The sequence below is a fragment of the Cydia fagiglandana genome, chromosome 18 (genome assembly GCF_963556715.1).
Source record: "Cydia fagiglandana chromosome 18, ilCydFagi1.1, whole genome shotgun sequence".
Taxonomy (NCBI): Eukaryota; Metazoa; Arthropoda; class Insecta; order Lepidoptera; family Tortricidae; genus Cydia; species Cydia fagiglandana.
In genome coordinates, this window is record NC_085949.1 from 7,938,210 (window position 1) to 7,961,660 (window position 23,451).

Genomic DNA, 23,451 nt, shown 5'->3' on the forward strand with positions numbered 1-23,451 from the left:
TGCTTTAGAAGGAAACGTTCCAATAGGTTTATTTTTTTGGTTCTTCGGGCCACGGTTTTAAAAAAAATAGTTAATATTATTTAATACCAATGAGAACGCTGACACTTTAAACTTATTATAAAAATGGTTGCATTACAGCGGTGTGCTGAGATGTAGAAATTGAAAATAACCTCTGATTTTTATAACACAGGTAAGTTTTTACATTCGTTTTTACGTTTTCAGAGGAAACTGTGCAGACAACCTATATCCTTGACACTGACTACATTAGTTACTCCTTAGTTTACGCCTGTCGTAACCTAGGCGATGGTACTAGTAGAGGTAAGTCCGTATCCTTTAATCATAGTATTGTTCTCTGCTATATTCATACAGCGTATTAGGTACTTATATTTGTTTGTAATATCTACCGATATATAATATTAAAATCATTTTTTCTTCGACAATCGTCCAAGTGTGATTTCTTACTTGGTGGAATGTACACCCGGCTGCAAAAGTACATGGCACCATTATGAATGTATTCTATTCATAATGTGTCCATGCAGTTTTTCAGCTCACTATACAGTTTATTCGCAATAACACACCTTGAGGGATGCTCCAACCCATTATTTAAGCAAATGAATGCAGCCCTCTATTTTCGTTTTTAAGAAACCTGTATTTTTGTAGTGTACAGTTGGATACTGAGCAGAACTCCGACCCTGACTGTTGAAGCAAATAATGCCATCAACACCATCATCAGCAACACCCAGGGTCTGCTCGGAGATTACTACCAGACCCAAACGCACACAGACCAGGACTGCTTCTACGTACCAGAACCAGTATCTGGAGAATCTGTGTTATTCCCAGGATCCTGCGCACAAGTAACCGGCATGCAAGGATTTGAAGCTTCTCAAGTAAATATGATTTATGGTAAAATAGATTTTTTGTAATTTGAATGAGATTTGCACATTCTCCACATATTTAGCTAGATTTTCTAGGCTTGGGAAATCTTTACATGTTAGTTTGAGCAACAGTGGCCAGTTGAACTATTAAAACAAATAATTATCCTACCCTTAACATTAAAAATTAACTCCCGTCGACAACTATAGACCGATCACTTAAATGAGTCCTCGCCTGCGCGATACGGGGGCGACGGGGTGTGGCGACTAAGGGTGGCGGGGAAGGTGCGGGCGGCAGGCGTACACCCGCCAGCACCTTCCCCGCTACCCTTATTTATTACGTCATAGTCAGAAAGTAGACAGATTGAAATGGCAGTAGACAAGCCTTCTTCTCCGTTCTTTCGAATACTGCAGTAGACTCTTGCTGATATCATGAACTCATGAGTATACTCTTTTCCAATAGTACCTAGGCTGGTGGCATGAGATCGAACGCTACCCCTCCGATGGCTCCCCGGGCCATTGCACCAGCGCCACCTTCCAGCAAGCGAGCGACGGCTCGTACAACGTCATCGAGACCAGCGTTTATGACAACGTGGCCAATGAGACCACAAGCAGCGCCGTCATCACCCAGGATGGAGTCATCACGATCACTAGAGATGGAGCCACTACTCGTAAGAATAAATTCTTCTATTCGAATCATATAAATATGAACATGTATATAATTATGTATATTGGTATGAATATGTGTAGTGTTTATTACAATATAAAAAAAACTTAAATAATGCACATAAACACAAGCACTATCACTTTAAACATGCTTTAAATCGATCTTTATCAGTCAATATTTGGGTAGCGCAGAAAACTAATTAAAGTATTTTTAACGTAACATTGTATTGAATGAAACATAATATATTTTTGTCCATAAAGGAGTTTAAACGCTGACTTTTGTTTTATTTTTTTAGAATGGATTGTGCTCGGTACGGATTACAACACATATTCGCTTGTCTATGCTTGCGAGGATGTGACTACTCTATTGGGTGCATTCCGGCGAGGTAAGCATTTTTAAACAAAACTAGTACTACTTATATGCCCCGTGCATGAACTATAGGAGGCAGCATAGGAGCCGTCAGATTTTTGGCGCGAGGCGTAAATGTGTCGTTTATGCTTCCGATGTAGCCCAAAGATGGCAGAACCTACGATGCACAAAGAAACGTACCGACGAGAACGGTATATGGTAGCACTTGCTTTGGCAACGTACATGTGCACATATGTTTCCGACTCAGGCCACAAGATGGCAGACCCTCCAACGCGCACGGTCCCTATATAAATAGTGTTAACGACTCATGGGCATTGAAATATTCCTATTATGAAAGAAGCTCAGAGTTTTTAGATCGGAACCCACAGGAGTAAATTGTATTTCGAGGGTACCCAAAGCTTATTTCTTAGATATTTGAAGTCGTATGATGTTTTATTTTAGTATGGAGCGCTAAACACAGCAAAACTCGCGGATTAACTGCCGAAGCCACAGCTGCCATGGAGCCCCTCATTGAAGCCAACCCAGTCCTGCACGATCAGTTCTATGAGGCTGTCAACCAATCTGATGCAGCCTGCTTCCACTATAGAGATGACGCTAGTGCGCAAGTCATCTTGTCTGGCCAATGCGATACCAGTATCCCTGTGCAAGCAAACTTCGATATAGATCAAGTAAGAACCGCAAATATAGTTTAGATAATAATTATTTTATTGGGAACATACAGTCAGCAGCAGAAATTGCTAAGCGGCCCAGGTGTTCACAATGATCTTGACGCGGCTTTATCGTTAAGAAAATAAGAGCGTGACAAGGTAATTTTGAACACCTCGACCGCTTAGCAAATTCTGCTGCTTACTGTACTAGTAGACACAAAAGGTATTAGAAATAATATTTGATTTCCCATCGACCCCGTCAAGCCCCGATGTGAACCTCAAAGCAGCAAATTGTGAGTTGTGTCACTGTAGGATTTAAAAAAAATGGGATGTGGCAGAGTTTAGAAAAGATTTCTAACAAAACAGTAATTAATAAACAATTGTTTTCACAGTTCTCAGGCACATGGTATCACATTGAGAGATACCCTTACACAGCCAATAATGACGGGACATGCATTGGAACCAAATTGAACGTTGATGGTGACAGCGTCTCAGTGCAACACTGGGAAGTCCATGACGAAACTCTTGTTGTTAGAGAAGGCACTGCTACAGTCAGTGGAGCCACGGTCACAATCAGATTACCTGTTGAAGGCAGTGAAGGTAAGAGTTACTTAATTATGCCTTAATCTTCTTCTTTCTTGCGTTATCCCGGCATTTTGCCACGGCTCATGCGAGCCTGGGGTCCGCTTGAAAACTAATTCCAGGAATTAACGTAGGCAATAGTTTTTACGAAAGCGACTGCCATCTGACCTCCCAACCCAGATGGGAAACTAGGCCTTATTGGGATTAGTCCGGTTTCCTCAAATATCAAATGACTGGTATGATAATAACGACTTACATATGTCTTTACTTTACATAAATATGTCTATAATATTATGTAAAAATCGGTTTTGATAGATAAAGTTTGCATAAAGCTATCAAGGGATATTTTTATTAGCATTGTTTAGCAGTTAAACTTCATTTTTGCAGCATTTTCTAGTTCGATTTGACTTCGTTTATCATTATCATTATCCATCTAATTCAATTTGTGATAAAAAATACATTTTTATTTTATTTTATATTTACATTTTTTTTTTCAGAATCTGTGCCTGTGGAAGTCCTCATTCTAACCACGGACTATGAAGGATATGCTTTGGCATATACTTGCACTAATATCAATTCCTACCAGAGAATAGGTACGAAACTTTAATTTTGTTAATTAGTTTATTGATAAAATGAGGCAGTTTTAGTTTAGGTACTTATGATAAGTAGTGTAGTGTATTAACTTTACAGACAATGCAATACAAATGTTCTTTTTTTTTCATTATGTTTAAAATCATTTATTTACATACAAGATATATACAGTGGTACTACTAAACAAAGTTACATACATATTAAGCATATACCTTAAACTATGGTAAACAACAAGCGGCCTTATTGCTAAAGAACGATCTTGTCCAAAAAACATTTGTGTAGTGGAGAAAAGGCAAAAAACAGTTAAGATGAGTGATACAAGTAAGTAGATAAAAATAACAAAAACCAAATAAAAAACTAGATTATTAAATAGACACATACATAAACAGCAAATAGTATAAACTACATACTTACACTACGATTCATAAATAAAATAACGATCTATTTTCGAACATATATTATAAATCGCAACAATGCGGCCAACAGCAATAAAAGAAAGAAAGCGAGAACAGGACAGCGTTAAAAAAAAAACATTAAAAAGCAATGTAGATGTGGAACTCCTATTATAAGATAAAGATATAATGATTCACTGTAAAATTAAAACGTATTATATTTATTCTGACATTACAAGAATATTTAACATAAGACAGTTAACGTGACACCAAGGTATAAAGTTGACTTAGCAGCCTGCTTTCGCAAGGTGAGGTGAGCCAACCAAAAAAGGTTCGCCACATAGGCAACCAATGTTTTGACAGTTTTCTGAATGTATTTATCGTTTACAGTCGGTGCGTTCAAGCTGAGTCGCTCCCGCACACTAAACAATGACGCCCGATACGCCATCGAGACCTACATGGCCACGAGGGAGGAATTCCACCAACCCTACTTCATCAGCATCACACAACACGACGACTGCGATGAACCCAGCTCCGCCCTCCTCGTCAAGAGCAGTATTATCATCATGCTAGTCTCCGTATTCCTACATTTAGTCATGTAGATTAGTTTAGTCTTTTAGGGCCACTTTGCACCATCCCACTAACCCTTTAAGTTAAGTGGTTTAACCGTCTACTCAATGTCAAATTGTACTGGTAACCATGGTAACTCCAGGTTTAAACGGCTAACCCCGGGTTAGTGGAATGGTGCTAGTGGTAAGTCGTAATTTATTTATAGTTCATATTTAAATGTTTTAAGAAGTCAAATAGTTTAGATCTCGTCGTCATTATTTTGTATTTAATTTAATTTTAAGTTGATTATGTATTGATTATTTCAGAAAATTTTGTTTGTGATAATAATATACACTTTTATTCGTTTTTACTTCTAAGTAAAGTTTTTTGTTTTTAATGTTGTTTTTTTTATTTTAATTAACCATCACCAACGCTTTAGGGTTCCTTAATCAACAATCAGCAAGAAACTCTTCTAAAAAAGTATTTTACTACCCTCATTTTTCCTGTCTGTCTCATAGTTTGGGTATCTATAGTTCGTTTTTTTTAGCATTATAAAGAACTTGCAAGAAGGTAAGCGATCTTGACAGGTCTTTTAATTGAAAATCGCTTTATAAAAATATAAAATTATTACTTATGAAAGCAGAAGAATATAAATGATCGTATTAGATTCATAATTGTTACATATTTGCCGTAACTTATTTTTAAAATGTGTTTTTCAACTAAAAGACACATCAAGATTGTTTGCCTAATTTCTAATGCTAAAAAAAACGAAGTATAATTTAGCGAGGCGTCCGACGTCTCATTTTCTATGATGGCTGATCGGTGATCACGTGGTGCTCTCCATAGAAAATCCATAGTCATCACTCACGCTAGACTGGACCGGGGCAGGGCCGGAGCTTCCGGCGCTTCGTACATGGCAAAACCTGTTCGAAAAATCTATTCCAGTAAATACTCTCTATCTCACCTACACTACCACCCGTCCACCAACCACCGTCCACCTACCGTCTACCTACGAGTGAGCAACAGATAACACGGTTTTTTCCGTATGTAACGAAAAGTGTCTTAGAATTAAAGAACCCACCTGAATGTGTAAACTCAACATTAGACCTGGAGTTCTTTTTTAAAGGATTTAGCCGTTATACGAAATGTAAGAACCCATTCCCACTTGTCGGATGTCAGGCCCGTATTAATCGTATATCCCAGTGGCAGATCATTATATATGAAGCTATTCAATTCACACTTGCCCGACACCGATTTTCATTGCTATTGGGACATCCGGCTAAAATCCGAGCGCGACAACCTACAAATAAAAACGGGCTCTTAAGGGACTAAAAAGTTTCAAGTTTTAAAACGGAGTCTTAGTCAAAGACTATAGTAAGTATATTTGATTTAATCAGAAAGTAAGCATATTTATCAATAAGATAAAATATTTCAATATATAAGCTCCTAGCATTTATGGCGCATGGTAATGCATGTGACTATTATCACATTAATTTTATTTATCTGCCGATTATGATAAAAACTGACACAGCGGCTTATTAAAATAAATGTGTCAATGTGCCTATCAAGTTTCTGTAAATTAGATAGAAGCGTCAACAGTTTAAATTCGGGGTTCAAGGGTGAAAAATGTATCCCGCGCATTGCTATACCTAGGTAACCCTAACCTACCCTAGGTAGGTACCTAGGTATTGCAATGCACGCCATGCGGCATGCGGCAGATTATCAACCGCAGCAGAGAATAAATAATTACTTAAATATTATGGGGACATTCTAACACAAACCCGTTTTTATACCCTTCGGGTACGGAACCATAAAAACGGCTTATTCGTTCATTGAATTCCCTATTTAGAATGAGTAAACCCATTAGCTGTAGGGCCTCTAAGACTGGTTTATAACGCTACGGCTACCTCTTAGATTAGAAAACGGAACCCTTATAGTTTAGTCATGTCGTCTGTTCCTCAGTCTGTCTGTATGTCACAGATATTTTACTAGAAAACTTTATGCTACTTATATATATTTAAATAAATTTGGAACATGGGTGTATTTTGTGAGCCGCTACTTAGTAGGGTGGCGGCACCAGTAATGGACACGGCACCAATTATGGACATTTTTTACGTTGATCGAATTTATTAAGCAACTGTCCCAACATTTTTCAACTGGCAACACTAAAGCATAACCAATAGACGTTTGAGCTGTCATTTTGACACATGTCACCAAAATCAGCCGTTTTGTTCTAAGATGGCTGCGAAGTAAAATCTCGTTGCGGGCGGTGGTCATAAAAATCCGTTATTGTTGTTGAAATCGTTAAGAAGGTGAGTACATATTTGTGCATGGTATTATCTTGTGTTATGTTGTAATGAGATTTAATGTTATTTTTACTGAATAATACTATATTGCAAGTAAATTGAGCTAAGTTGAATATGTCCAATCACAGCAATAAGTTTTTTGTGGGGTTTGTTCATTACTGGATTCGATATTTTATGAAATTCAGTAATGGACAAGTGTCCAAGCTTAAGCTTTTTATTACTTTTTTAGTTTATTGTGTTAAATTATTTAATTTATTGCACTAAACATTTGAGTTGGGTTGATTTTGTGATTGCTCTTTATTTTCCAATAATGGACGATGTCCATAACTGGGTATTTTTAGTTGTCCATAATTGGGCTCTTTGTTTTGTCTTAGATGGATGGATAAATGTGGTCGGACTGCAAAAACTGCCAGGCTAAGGCGAGGCCGACCAAGCCATACGTCAACAGGTTTATTTTGCTATTATAATCCGTTTTTTATTCATCCTATTTTTCGATGAGGCAAATAATAGCTGTCACGCGGTACCACAAATTTGGTCGGACTACAAAAACTGCCAGGCTAAGGTGAGGCCGACCAAACCATACGTCAACAGGTTTATTTTAGCTATTATAATCCGTTTTTTTCATCCTATTTTTCGACAAGGTAAATTATAGCTGTCACGTGGTACCACAAATTTGGTTGGACTGCAAAAACTCGTAGCCTGGCAGCAAAAACTGCCAATTCTATTTCTTGATGAGGTAAATTGTAGCTCTCACGTGGTACCACAAATTTGATCGACCCAATCGCCAATCGGCCGGCCAATACAGGATTTGGCCGACCATTTTTTTTACTGTCCTCAAAGGCAGCTATCGTACCATACAAGTTTCATACGATTTTTCGATAAGATTTTTTTATAACTGTGGTATGACTGCAAAAACTGACTGGTTATGGTGAGGCCGACCAAGACACGTCAACAGGTTTATTTTAGCTATTATAATCTGTTTGTTTCATTCTATTTTTCGATGAGGTAAATTGTAGGGATTGTAGCTGTCACGTGGTACCACAGATTTGGTGGAACTGCAAAAACTGCCAGGCTAAGGTGAGGCCGACCAAGCCATACGTCAATAGGTTTATTTTAGCTATTATAATCCGTTTTTTTCATCCTATAGGTAAATTGTAGCTGTCACGTGGTACCACAAATTTGGTTGGACTGCAAAAACTCGTAGCCTGGCAGCAAAAACTGCCAATTCTATTTCTTGATGAGGTAAATTGTAGCTCTCACGTGGTACCACAAATTTGATCGACCCAATCGCCAATCGGCCGGCCAATATAGGATTTGGCCGACCATTTTTTTTTACTGTCCTCAAAGGCAGCTATCGTGCCATACAAGTTTCATACGATTTTTCGATAGGTCTTTTTCATGTTTTTTTTTTATAAATTTGGTCGGACTGCAAAAGCTGCCAGGTTAAGGTGAGGCCGACCAAGACATACGTCAACAATTCTATTTTGCTATGAGGTAAATTGTAGGTGTCATGTGGTCCAATAAATCTGGTCGGACTGCAAAAACTGCCAGGCTAAGGTGAGGCCGACCACTTTTTTTTTACTGTCCCCAAGGTCAGGTATCCTACCATACAAGTTTCATTAAATTTTTCGATGAGGTATTTTTTTGATGTTTTTTTGTCCAACGTTTTTGCCATTTGTACAAAATCTGCCAGGTTAAGCCTAGGCCGACCAAGTGCGTTGAAAGTTGGAAGGTACTAAATGTCAGGTACCTCTACAGGGTAGGTATATTCTATTTTTTGATCAGGTTTGTTTCATGCAGCCGGCAACCGGACTAAAACTCTTATAGTATAACTTAGAAATCTAAATGAAAGTTCAAATAGCGTTAATAAAAGTTGATTTGTGACATCATTTGTTTCATTTATGTGTTCAATACAAAAGTGTCCATTAATGGATGTTCATAATTGGGTCCATGTCCATGACTGGGTGTCCATTACTGAATTTTTGATGTCCATCAATGGTGATTTCGTAAATTTCAATTTATATATTTTTTATTAATTATGTATTACACATACAGAATTTTTGGTTTTGTTTAAATGTTCCTCATGTATTTAAGTGCCGAAAAAAAAATCACCATTTTTGTATCGTCAAAAAACATCCCATTTTTAAACGAAATTCTAATTTAGTGCGCTTAACATGTCCATGATTGGTGCCGTCACTCTATTAAGGTTAAAATTTTAAAAAAATAGGGGGTGGAGGAGTGTGGTGGCTCATAATTTCCGAATATCATTGTTTCTTGGTGGCAATTTTTCCATTCCTATACTTTTCCAGTAGAATTTCTTCGCTTTATTTTTTTTTCATTATTCTTCGAAAATTACGGGCCGCACTCGGGAAGAAGGTCACTCTATACAGACATGTAGGTAACTAAAAGTCAAAGTAAATTTTTCATCACATCATTCTATAGGTCGTTAAAAACAACTATAAAGTTACCACATTTTTTGATTAAGTAGTTAAATACTTTTGATATTATATTATAGATACTGATTGAAATCTGCTTCTACAGTAGCCTATTTTAAATACCTATAGTAACAGCACCAGTCATGGGACATTTAAGAGGAAATTTGGAGTATTTATGATATTTCCCATATACATGTAAATGGTCTACCGCTTAGCGTGTTAAAAGATGAAAGTCCTATCCATCTTTCATGTTTTAGGCGTGTTGTATCAAAGATCCTGCAATTAGTTTCCACATATTTAGCAAATTAAAACTATGCTTTTTTTCTCCAGTCATGGACACCAATGCTCCAGTAATGGGCCCCCGGTAATGGACGTGGATCCAGTAATGGGCCCCCTATAATGGACATTGCTCTATCAGTATAAAATATTGAAATAGGGAATAAGTTACGGCAAAAAAATCAATTTCTGGTTTAAGCTTTTATCGCTGAATGTATTTTTCTTTCCACAGCCAATTATTATTGTATTAGATCCATCGATACAATTCTAATATATACCCAAACACAATTAGTTAGGGTTTATTGCGATAAAGTTCCCATGGCCACCTCCTGTCTCCATCATCAGATCAGGTCCATGTTATCATAATATTGCATTATCATCCGATTTGCATACTTAATTACGTACTTACACAAAATTTCAACTGAATCGGAAATCGAAAAATGGCTCAAATTCAGCTACCAAGATTGGACCCACACTAATTAACAGGGCAAGTTAAATAAAAGTTTGGAAAAACGATATTAATTTATCCGAAGTCCATATTTCGTAACTACATTTTACTTCTGTATTGTTTAAACATGAAATTATGGCATGGCAAGCATCATTCTGTCAATTGTCCCATCATAGGAGGTACGCAGTTTTACAGCTCCTATAATGGGATTGGGCCAAATACCACTATTTTTTTTACATCTGTGGAGTCACAACATAGTGTGTTGTATACCTTATCTCATGGTAAATGCAATTAACAAAACACATTCTAGTTTTCATCAAGTATTAATTAATTAAAATTTAATAAATTAACTCACCTCTCTTAGCAAAGTTGTTAAGAATTCGTAGTGGTATTTTTTTTCAGTGACACGACAACTTTTGGGTTGACGCCAATTTCTTAAAAAACAACCAAATTTAATGAAACTTAAAACTGAGACAGCTCTAGGACTCTTATTTATGATAATATACAGCCAGTGTTTATAAACTACTTTTAGATACTTATTTTAGAGGAATTATGTTTTTTTGTCCTATTACTGGTTCCAAGTCCATTATAGGGTATACTACTATATATGTATAATAAACGGTAGCAGCTAGTTTATTTATCATTAATAACTTCCTGCCGCGGTATTAGGATAAAAAACTAATATTATTATCCGAATCAAATAACTTCATTATCTACCTAAACATCTACAGATAAAATACACGAGCAATGATTTAATTATTAGTAATTAATAACTATCTAAATGTTTGTTGTTTCTGTAAATCTTATCTTTAGTGTATGCTTTAAGTAAAATATGTGGTTTTAGTTTTCAAATATAGGTAAGTTTTACATAAACGAGTCAGAATTAACGTGTAACCCACTTTTTAGTGTTGGGACACTTTTGACAGACCGCTAATTCCCGTACATGCATTACAGCTGGCAATTACTTAAAGGAACTACGGTGAAAAATTGGGGATTCAAAAAACAATACCGAGCGTTTGGAAGCAATTTTAATGGCTGCCTCGTATCAGGAAGATGAAGTTATATAGATGAGCAAGTCTCTTTTTTATTCTATATTCTGATCGTTTGAAGTTGTTTAAACTTCCAGAAGATTTAGTTGTTGTACATGTAAATAGAAAATGAATCAAGACTAGCTCATTATATAAAGGATGTACTTAAGTATATGACTATGGTAACAATTTGTTGTTAGAATATCATTACTAAGAACACACTTTGCAGATAAGTACCTACTCAACTGTATGCTTATCTATCTATTGTATACCTAAGTACCTACTTAGAGCATTTAGTAACTGGAGATGTCATCGCTGTCATTTTTTTCCGAAACAGTCTGCCGATTTTTGCGGGGGAGGAGATGTCAAATGTATTGCTTGCATGTATTTCTACATGATTTGTACGTAACGTACAAATAGCCATGTCAGTCCATACAAAAGTTTGCACATTTGTGCAAGTTTGTCGGCAGAGGTGTAAGCTCTTAAAGGCGACTCCAGTTATTAAATGCTCTAAGATTGTATACTATGTCCACTAATACCTAAACATAGTCGATATCTTCCGCTACTATTGACGTGCCGACATTAAACCAATTATTATCCGCAAATCACGGCACACAAGATTAACGTTAAATACCAAATATCGATAGATAAAGTTTTTATAAATATGATAAGCTAAGATGATAACGCCATTTGAGTGGTGGGTTCATTGGTGAGCGGGGACAATAATGATCTCATGATGTTGACATTAATAATAGGTTTTAGTATTTTAGGGCTGTTAGGAACTAGTGCTCAAATCATCCAGGATGGACAGTGTAACCCGGACATTACTTTACAAGCAGGCTTCAATATTGACAATGTAAGTTTTAAGTTATCAAGTGCGTGTTTAATGCTGTGAGTTCGCTCATTTAGAGAAAGTTGTATAATAATTTGAAATAATTATACCTTGGTTAATAATTTCATGATGATTTATGAAACTCGAAATGTGATCTTCAGTGTCTGTCTATTGGCAATTTTATCAGAGTGATTGGTAGAGTGATAGATATTAATTGTAAATTATAACATATCATATTATCATAATATATTTTTATGGCTAAACCTTTAGATAGGTACCTAATTCTCTATAGTATAGTATAGCTATAGAGTCTATAGCTATCTATAGATAGGTACCTATGTACCTACATAGTATTCATCATTATTGGATTATTTCTTAATCCTACGAAAAATAAACATGCTAAAGAAAAGTATTGAATTGGTGTTTTATTTTATTTATTATGATTTGGATTGTCGGACTTAATACCCTAAACAGGGGTACAAATGGTGCAAAATCTAATAAAAAAACTCAAATGTATTTTTTCTTATAATGATTAATTGATTAGCTATTCGATGAAAGATGCATGACTCCCGGTTATTAGTCACAAATTAAGTAATTAAATAATTATGTAAGATTGAAGTGTAAAATCCAGTGACCTTGAACACTAAATTCTATCAATTGAAACAAATAAAAGATAATCAAAAAATTTGGTAATTTATTGCCGTCACTAGATGTAGATATTATGATTAGATAAACAACGGCAAATTAAAGAAGCTTCTCTACGTATGCAAAAGGACTGCAATAAGTACGAATCATAAATCAACGTGATATAAAAACCGGCCAAGTGCGAGTCGGACTCGCGCGGACGAAGGGTCCCGTACCATTACGCAAAAATCGACAAAAATATCACGTTTGATGTATGGGAGCCCCACTTAAATATTTACTACATTCTATTTTTAGTGTTGTTGCTATAGCGGCAACAGAAGTACATCATATGTCGCCGTGTGCCTGCTACACTGCCACATCTCAAAAAACCGTTTTTTCGAGAAATCGCGTCTCAAAGTTTTGAGAGTATAGTTCAGGGTGTTTAATAGGATCTTACTCTTTTAGTTTTAGGTCTATGAATTTAAAAAATAGCTTTTTTTACTCGGAATGATATAACCTTCCTTATGACCACGCCACTTTTTAAAAGAAATGTATATTTTTTAAGACACAAGGCCCGAAAGACAGGTATTTAGAGTTGTGGCCGTATTGCAGAACCGTTTTTTAAAAATTTTGAGATGCGGCCAAATTTAAACACAAAATTATTGGATAAAGGTTACCATGCAAATATAAATAAAAACACCAAAATAGTTAAAATCCCTTTATTTTTACCCGACTACGGCAACGCAAAAGGAGGGTTATGATTTTGACCGGTATGTATGTGGGTAGGTATGTATGTATGTATGTATGTATGTTCATTTGTTCCCTCATAACTTCTAAAGTACACATTATAATTTGACAAACGATATGTCATTCGAATTATCTTAATCGTCCGCTGGTTATAGGCTATATGAAGTCACAAAAAATGAACAAGGCGTCCTCTAGAGGTCATAAAGTCACGAACGAAAAAAATAAAAATAAGTAATGATTACGTGATGTATATCATTTGAAAGAGCTCAGTTAGCACATTTCAAATATATAAATATTGTTAGCTTTTGCGACCGGCTTTGCTTGCATGCACCCGATGAAACATTAATTTATCGGGTAGGTAATTCGAACTATGAATCTACAAGCGCTCTGGATTCTATCCGCGTATTACCCGACTACGGCGATACAAGAAGGTATTTGCAAAATAAATTTGTTTGGCCGCTATAAACATAGTGTTTTTTTTAATGACCTGCAATATTTTATAACGTGAATAGGTATAGAAGTCCAGATCAGCCAAAATGTATGAAACAGCCGTACAAGAGACGTAGGAAGCTCGCTGTACGCGTTCCAAAGCCGGGCGCCTTCGGCGCCCTCATACTAGAGGAGTCGGGCGTAGCCTGACGTACGTGGCGCGCTGAAAGACGTGCGGGCACGCTGTACGTGTTCCAAAGCCGGGCGCCTTCGGCGCCCTCATACTCAACGCGTCGGGTGTAGCCCGTCGTCGTACGAGGCGCACTGTATGCGTTCAAAGCCGGGCGCCTTGGGCGCTCTTATACTAAAAGAGTCGGGCGTAGCCCGACGTACGAAGCTCGCTCTACGCGTTCCAAAGCCGGGCGCCTTTGGCGCCCTTATACTAAAAGAGTCAGGCGTAGCCCGACGTACAAGACACGCTCTACGCGTTCCAAAGCCGGGCGCCTTCGGCGCCCTCATAGTAATAGAGTCGGGCGTAGCCCGACGTAGGAGGCGCACTGTACACGTTCCAAAGCTGGGCGCCGAAAGCGCCTCCATGCCAAAGGATAGCGCAGCCCGATATATGTGGCGCTCTGCGTGTATTTCTGTACTGGGGATGCCCTCGAAAAAGTAATATAAAGTGACTTCGAATAGGTAGTTAGTAACGAAGTCATGACCCCAAAATTAATTAAATAAAAAATAAGTTCAAAAACTAAAACCCGACTACTGCAAATCGCGCTCTAAAAGTATGAAACAAGATAGAATTCTTATCTGAAGTTATCAAACAGGAAATATTATAAATTATAAATATTATAATTTTTTTATAAAAAAATACAACGTATTATGTATAATTTACTACATTATTTATATTTTTACAGAGATTCAGAGGATAGCTGTGGTCGTATGCCACTATACCTTAAAGTTTATAATCGTGGCATACGACCATGCACGGCGATCCTTTGAATATCTCTGTAAATATATCAAAAATTTGCACCCGGTACAGCCCGCGGAGGCCTTTTAGATTAAAATATTTTAATATTTAGATATATTTAAGTTACTTTTGTATGATTATTTATGTACCCTGTATATTCTTAATAAAATTGGTTACGTACCTTTTATTACGTTGTATTTTTTTATTAAAAAAATTATAACATTTATAATATTTCCTGTTTGATAGCTTCAGATAAGAATTCTATCTTGTTTCATACTTTTTAGAGCGCGATTTGCAGTAGTCGGGTTTTAGTTTTTGAACTTATATCAACTTTGATAGGAACAAGATCACTGTACGCGATAATAATAATTATGTGTAACTCAGCTAATTATTATTTTCTAGGACGCAACTCAAAAGCTTCATTTAAAACGTGTGCTTTATAGCCACAACTCAAAAGTGGCTGTATTGCAGGGAATTCTCTGACAATTTATGGTCAAATGCATAAGGCCACTTGTGAGAAAAAGGCTCTTAAAGACCTTTTTTGCTATGGCTCTCGAAATAAGGTCGTAAATTGAACAATTTTGAATACGAATCTGCAATAATCCAGAAAATCAAAAATTTTGAATTGTGGCAGTATAGCAGGCACACGGCGATGTGAACATTTTAACTGCCTAGCTATTACGGTTCATGAGATACAGCCTGGTGACAGACAGATAGTGGAGTCTTAGTAATAGGGTCCCATTTTTACTCTTTGGGTACGGCACCCTAAAAAGTCTGTAAAATTTTGCTCATTTCCTCGCTCTGTCGTAAAAAGTTGTGAACATAGGACTTATTACAGGCGTAGCTCACTCCGCGATTTCGTCGCTTTGCAACAGATAAAAGTACAAGTACATCCGTCCCACACCATTTTTGGTGGCTAGCCATAAGCCGCGCGTGGTCGCGGTCATATTTGTCCTAATCGTAACAGATGCGTTTTGTTAGAGAGTGAATCTTCTGTACCTAGTATTATTATTTATTCTGTGCTTATTATTCCAGTTCCTTGGCGCGTGGTACGAAGTCTCCAGAACAGACAATCCCCAGCAAGACGGAGACTGTTCTCGTCTTAGCCTGACCAGTGAAGATGGCGTGATCAGCATCAGTTATGAGTCCGTGAACCGGAACTTCTATGATGAGATCAATGGCACCGTCAGCCAGGAAGAGGGGACCGCTAAACTGTCACTTAACTTAGATGGATTATCTGAGCGTAAGTAAAATGAGGATCTGTGACAGATTTCATAGATTCGGTACAGTCAACTGTAAAAATATGGGTACACAAATCACCTCAAAAATATGTCCCATAGCTCTTATGTCAGCGAATTATAAACTATGGGACATATCTATCTATCTATCTATCTATACATATAATAAAGCTGTAGAGGGTCGAAAGTCTGTACATGGAAGATATTTGAAAAAAAGTTGGCTGGGGATACTTAGAATCGATAACAGAACACGTTCCAACAGTTTTTAGAATTTTTGTCTGTTTATCTGTTTATCTGTTTGTCTGTTTATCTGTTTGTCTGTTTATTTGAACGCGCATCACGTGAAAACGGCTGAACGGATTTTGATGAAAACTTTACTAATCTGTCGAGAAAATCCCCGGCCAGGTTATAGGCTATAAAAATTCAACCCCTAAAAGGGGGGGTAGCCACAACACTCGATTGACTTAAGTTTGCCCCTGAATCTTATGGCGCTACTTAGGAAAGAGGGGCAAACTCTTTTCAACTATTGCTCAATAGTTGTGCTACAACTATTGAGTATCCTGGTAAACTAACAGATGGCGCTGAATTTAATACATTGTGACATGAATAAGCCACCGAGGAAAGATTTTGCCAAATTAACTCTAAGTTTAGAAAGGGAGTACGGATATATCAACAAAAATAATGGAATAATTATGTTGATTTAATAAATTAATAATACAACAAAATTAAACGACGGTAAATTAATTGCCCCTCATTGCACAGTGCCATCTTTTGGGGAACTGAGTAAACATTAAGTAATCAAGAAAACTAAAAATTAGTTTACATAGTTACGTAGAGGTAAAATAAACACACATATCAACACGCGTATAATTGCATAGTTTTTTTTTTTTTTTTTTTTCCTAGCCTACTTGGTGTCCCACTGCAGGGCAAAGGCCTCCCCTCGTTTTTTCCACTCGACCCTGTCATCGGCATTTTCCCACCATTTGGGGTAGAATGTGTCCAAGTCGTCCCGCCATCTCCTTTTTGGTCTGCCTAAACTCCGGCCTGCACCGTCTACTGTATTCCGTGGGTCCCACTCAGTAACCATTTTGGCCCACCTTTCTGGGTGCATGCGGCAGACATGTCCGGCCCAGTCCCACTTAAGCTTAGCGGTCTTGACGCCTACATCTACAACTCTAGTTCTGGAGCGTAGTTCCGTGTTTCTGATCCGATCAGTTCTGCGAACACCTAATATACTACGCTCCATCGCACGCTGGCAAACCTTGAGTTTAGATTTTAGAGCCTCAGTTAATGACCAAGTTTGTGCACCGTAGGTTAGAATGGGCAGGATGCACATGTCAAGGAGTTTGCGCTTGAGACACAAGGGAAGGTCGCCCTTCATTAGCGCTTTCATGGACCAGAAGCTCTTCCAGGCGTTCTCGATACGTCTATCGATTTCGATAGACCGCCTGTTCTCGAAGGATGCTATCTGGCCCAAGTAAACGTACTCGTCGACATATTGTATATCCTGTCCATCCACCACAATGCTATGTTTAGCTTGATTGGTCATCAACTGAGTTTTCGCTCTATTCATTGTAAGTCCAACCTCAAGGCTCGCCGTGCTGAGGTCTTGTAGCATTTGTTGCAGATGTGAGGACGTATGGGAGAAGAGGACTATGTCGTCAGCAAAGCGCAGGTTTGTTAACCTCTTGCCGCCGACTTCAATGCCCATCGTCTCCCATGAGACCGCTAGCTTTTGAAATATCTCTTGGATTGAATTGCATTGCATAGTTATTTAAAATTATTAATTTTCTCTATCATGAATCGTAATTATTGCACCCATATCAAATCTATATTCATACGTATCGCCTACTTTAAGCACTTAATAATAATGACCACGAAGGTGGGTACTTTGAAAAAAAAACATTGACCTCTGTCATTTGCAGTGCCGGATTAACCCTTTTAAGCAAAATAAGCACTTGCTTATGGCACCAAAACCGTAGGCCAAAAAAAGCGCAGGCTGCATTAGCACTGCAGTCGTCGTGGAGTAGGTACCTACATGAAATTTTTATACGTGTACATACAAGTACCCATCTAATAACGAAGGGCCGTATATAGGGATCAAGTAAGAGAGTGAGGGTACGTAAGAACATCTCCAACGTAGGCTTTCGATTTGACCTTACGCGGAGGCCCTTAAAGTCATGGAAAAAAATCTTGCTTTCGGGCTTGCGGCCAGCCGATTTTTTCGACATAGGTTACCGATTTTATAGCGAATTTTGCTCTCTTGCACGCCAGATTTGTCGGCCAAGCCGAGTTGCTCCTTAGCCGCGATCCTGAGACCTAACTGTCAAAGTGTTATAAGGGGCCCCGTGAAAGCCGAAAACTAAAAGCATCCTATGAAGTAGCGCTTTCGAGTGAAGCCAAAGAGCGAGCAGTAGAAGAGTCCTGATTACATGCATAGATTCGATTTCAAGCCACTCCTTTGCAGTTCGGCGTAAGGTCTCACGCGAGGTCTTCTGCCTTATAAAGATAAGATAAGATAAATAATAGTTTATTCAAGTAGGCATATTACAATGCGCTTATGAACGTCAAATAAACCTTTACCGGCTCCAACCGTACACCTCTGCCCCGAGAAGATTTAAATCCCCCCTCAATTGGAGGAGGGTATCCCAATATGGGACCGGCAACAAACTCGGCGGGACACATCTTTCCAAAACATTATTACATCTTATAATTAACATGCATTACGAGTAATTAAGAAAAATACAATTTAAATTACTATAGAATTCATGCAATTATACTCAGTGAGTACATAACTTTATAGAATTTGATATAAAAAATAAACATATATGTACATGAAATCACAAATACGTAGCTCTTTCAGAAAACATATCAAATCTTACAAAAGGAAAAGAAATTAAAATCAATAAAAGAAATGAGAATACATATTATATGAATCTGACTGATTGTTATGAGATGCTTTCATACAATTTGATGTGCTTTCTTACCTGAGCTGAGTCACCTTTAACTCTACACATAATATGGCAAAGTTGATCTTCTCCCTTAATTACACTTGGGCGTGGATCCAAATCCAAGCTTTCCTCTTTCGCAGCTGGGCCTTCTGCCTTGCTCACACTTCGCCAATTCAATTCACTTGGTCAATTCAAAGCTCTGCTTTCTTGCATCTTTTCTGTATGAAAACAACCTCGCTGAGACCCTTAAATGTCGAGCCCTATGCGAAGCTAGGCTGATAGAAAACTGTCCCGTCCCTTCTCTGTATGAAATCCTGGATTCGCGCCTGGTTGGCGCGAGTAAAAAATAATGTATAACTGTCTATCAAATTGCGTTTTTTATATCGATAAATTTTCGCGCTCGCTTCGCTCGCGTTTACAATAACATTATAAGTTACGATAAAAGTGACATTCGGGTGGCGACTGCAGCAGCATTAAAGTGACATTCCATTTCCAACTGCAGCTGCAATACTGTTCATTTTCTATGGCAATTGACAATGACAGCGACGCGTTTCCATAGTAAAATTAACAGTATTGCAGCTGCAGTTGGAAATGGAATGTCACTCTCACTCTGTTAAACGTTACTGCTGTAGCACTGTCGATTTTCGTGATAAAATGATGTGACTGATTTCCATACTAAAAGTAAAAATGCACAACTATCTATCAAATTGCGTTTTTATATCGAAAAATTTTCGCGCTCGCTTCGCTCGCGGTTTCAATCACTTTCTAATGTATGGCGACTACAACAGCATTACTCTGTTGCAACGTTACTGCTGTAGCACTGTCGATTTTCGTGATAAAATGATGTGACCGATTTCCATACTACACGTAAAAATATACAACTGTCTATCAAATTGCGTTTTTATATCGAAAAATTTTCGCGCTCGCTTCGCTCGCGTCACAGAATCAATAATTGTACTAAGTACTTCAAGACTCACTCTCTAACAAAACGCGTCTGTTACGATCAGCACAGATATGGCCGCTAGGTGGCGACAGCGCCACGCGCGGCTTATGGCAAACCCCAAAATTGGGGCCGAACGGATGTACTTTTAGCTACCTGTAGCAAAGCGACGAAATCGCGGAGTCAGACACGCCTGCTCGCGTTTTCAACAACTTTCTGATGTGTGGCGACTGCAGCAGCATTACTCTATTGCAACGTTACTGCTGCAGCACTGTCAATTTTCGAGATAAAATGATGTGACCGATTTCCATACTAAAAGTAAAAATTTACAACTATCTATCAAATTGCGTTTTTATATCGAAAATTTTTCGCGCTCGCTTCGCTCGCGTTTTCAATGACTTTATAATTATGGCGACTGCGGCAGCATTACTCTGTTGCAACGTTACTGCTGTAGTACTGTTGATTTTCGTGATAAAATGATGTGACTGATTTCCATACTAAAAGTAAAAATGTACAAATGTCTATCAAATTGCGTTTTTATATCGATTTTTTTTTATATCGCAAAACTATTGATTTTGGATTGTAGTTTTATTTTGTGGTACCTAATTGTAAAATATTGTATCTGGACTGCAGTCCTCTAGCATATCCATCTGTCAACTATACTTCAAGTTCCGCCTCCAGGGGAGAGGTAGAGAAATTAGGATTAGAAATTAGCCGCTTACTGACACAGATCGAATTCCACGCGGGCGGAGCCGCGGGCACAGCTAGTCTAAAATAAATATTGACAACAAGTCATGACCCTTCCTTTGTAGGATCCCTATATGGATTTAAAGGCAACTAATATTAATGGGTAATTGTACTTCACTTTAATATGTGACCTCCCACGGCAAAAGGTACCTTATGGCGGTTGGCGCTTACGCTTTTATTAACGCCGCTCCAATATTATTGCGGCGCTATGCGACGTAAGCGCCAGCCGCCATAAGGTACCTTTTGCCGTGGAACGTCACATATTTTCTTTAGTTACTTTTTAAATAAATCTCGTCTTATCAAAAACATTTTTTTGGCTTAGCTATCCTAAAACAATCACCTTGGACTGGCTTTCACAAACAACTTTTAAGCAACTATAGCCACAAAGGATAACGTCTTAAAGGGATCCTATCTCTTCGCATAATAATTGATTGTCATTATATAATGTTACGCATAAAACTTTTTTCGCATATTTTTTCTCCAGCTGTAACAGAAAGTATTTTCGAAAATATTTTGCATAGGTTGTGTAGAATAGGGTAGGTAGGTTAGGTTAGGTTTGTGTTATAATTTTTCAGAAATATTAATATTTTCAGCACAATAACAATTATGCGAAATAAGTTTTATGCGTAACATTACATTAGGACAATCAATTATTATGCGACCCAATATGGACCCAATCGAGGAATGTTATGAAAGTGAAGGAAGCGAAAGAGGTATGTCAGGATCGTAGCAAGTGGAAATCCGTGGTCTCTGCCTACCCCTCCGGGAAATATTCTATATGTATGTATATTTTAAATCATTATATTTTTCCTTTATTTCAGCTGTCGATTTTTGGGTTCTGATGACGGATCACACCACTTACGCTCTCACTTACCAATGTGTCAACATAAACGCAAATCAAAGAGCTGGTAAGTGCAAAAATTAATTGATTGTATATTATACTACATTCTTATGTTATGTCCCACTTTGTATGTAAATCGATATCAGGATCAAGATTATTTACATCAGATTACGTCATTTAACAAATAGTTTCGTTTATCAATAGAAAAACCGTAATTCCTTGCAGTATACATCTGGCAACTGGGCAGAGGCCAAACATTCACTGAACTGTTCCTTGCTCTGATGAACACCAGCCTGAACAATCTCCTCGGCATCACCTTAGCTGAACTAAGATCCACGGATTTCAGCGAGGAAGCCTGCTATGAGCTACCCGTGATTGAAGAGAACCAACCCATCCTGCTACCCGGGCAATGTGATGCGAACATACCCGTTGTAGACTCTTTAGATGTTGAAAGAGTGAGTAAATATGCATATACAGGATTACCGAGCGGAGCGACCCGTGGCAAAAAATTGAAACAACGCTCTTATAAGCACAATCACAAAATCTGCTTGCTAGCAGTTTAAATATTACATTAGTTCACCATTCCAAAAATCTTCCCCCAAGCCCAAGCTAATTCTCTAATCCATATACTTAAAAAAATCTGAGAGCCCACTTACAAATCAACCTTGTACTAGGTACGATTTGTGTGTCTAAATAAAATAAACTTTGAAGACATTAGATACTTTGACGAAAAACAGATACTCTTCAGTATGTACCTAGCTACTAAAATTTACTACATTTAACTACTTATTATTTTATGTAATACTTGCCTAATTTACCTTTATTTTCTTAATGTCACCGTTCATAGTTCACCGGATTGTGGCACGAAATATCAAGCTACTACTCTGAAAGCGCCCTTGGAACCTGTGCCAGAGCAGAGTACACCCTTGCAGGAGGCGTGGTCAACGTTGTGAACAGTCAGGTGGTCAACCAGGGACTGGAAACTGTCACGGGAACGGCGACGGTTATAGATGCTGACGGTGGCGGGAAATTGTCGGTGACTTTGGAGATAGCTCCTGGTGGTGAGTATGAGAAAGACCTTCCATTTAAATTGTATTGATAATTTCATCTCGATAAATGTTTGCTGTGATATGCTACCAGGGGTGCGAAACATCTCCCTTGGGGCCTTCGGGCAAACTCGGCTCCATTCGGCTCGGCATTGCTCCGAGCAATTATTAGGGTTGACACAACTTGACGTCCCTTTGCTTGCACGACCACAGATAAGATAATGGCTTGAATTTTGACAACCTTAAATAGCCGAAAGGAATAGTGCCATATATTAGAAAGGGACAGCATGATTCGACCCTGAACCGCTGTCAAACTTCGGTTTTGTAGGATAGTACGGTAGTAACTACTATTATTTATTCTGTGATGCTACTTCCAACAGCGGTGGGAATACCTCGTGACATGATCAAAAATGATTTGCAGAACGTACTTAGCTCTCTTAGTCCACTCTGGACAGCCGGCTAAGGCAAGCCAGAGGCAGAGGGATAGGCATTAAAAATGATGTCTCTGTTTTCGTGTTTTATTTCAGTATTTGCAGATCAAGAACTTTGGGTATTAGCCACAGATTACTCCGACTATGCCATACTGTACAGTTGCATCGACCAACCGAATAACCAGAAACGAGGTATTTTTTAAATTTTTATTACGTGTCCCTTAATTTGGCAGTATCCAAAATACTGCACAATCTTATACCCTCTTTTTGTATTTTTTTTTTTCATAATCAGAATCATTGATACCTACTGTTGAGCGCGAAAGTTTGAACTCACGACCTGCCGTGATTTTTGCCAAATTAAGGGTATTTTTTTAAATAAGTAGGTATATACTTAAATGAGATAATAAAGCTAATAAAATGTATGTACTTAGTTACTTATTGTTGCGTATTTAGATTATTATTATAATGATATGGCAATTTTCAATAAAAATAA

General features: G+C 37.8%; 1 protein-coding gene across 1 annotated transcript in view; it reads left to right on the forward strand.

The window, feature by feature from the left end:
• LOC134673601 (uncharacterized) overlaps window positions 1–23,451 on the forward strand; it is a 74,890-nt gene that overhangs the window by 18,128 nt on the left and 33,311 nt on the right. The window contains exons 15-29 of the mRNA XM_063531600.1: window positions 223–318; window positions 661–887; window positions 1,336–1,543; window positions 1,835–1,924; window positions 2,350–2,576; window positions 2,948–3,155; window positions 3,635–3,730; window positions 4,511–4,718; window positions 11,261–11,280; window positions 11,858–12,018; window positions 15,800–16,007; window positions 21,462–21,548; window positions 21,707–21,936; window positions 22,329–22,542; window positions 23,055–23,150. Coding sequence (XP_063387670.1) covers window positions 223–318; window positions 661–887; window positions 1,336–1,543; window positions 1,835–1,924; window positions 2,350–2,576; window positions 2,948–3,155; window positions 3,635–3,730; window positions 4,511–4,718; window positions 11,261–11,280; window positions 11,858–12,018; window positions 15,800–16,007; window positions 21,462–21,548; window positions 21,707–21,936; window positions 22,329–22,542; window positions 23,055–23,150 — 2,376 coding nt within the window. The remainder of the gene's footprint in view (window positions 1–222; window positions 319–660; window positions 888–1,335; window positions 1,544–1,834; window positions 1,925–2,349; window positions 2,577–2,947; window positions 3,156–3,634; window positions 3,731–4,510; window positions 4,719–11,260; window positions 11,281–11,857; window positions 12,019–15,799; window positions 16,008–21,461; window positions 21,549–21,706; window positions 21,937–22,328; window positions 22,543–23,054; window positions 23,151–23,451) is intronic.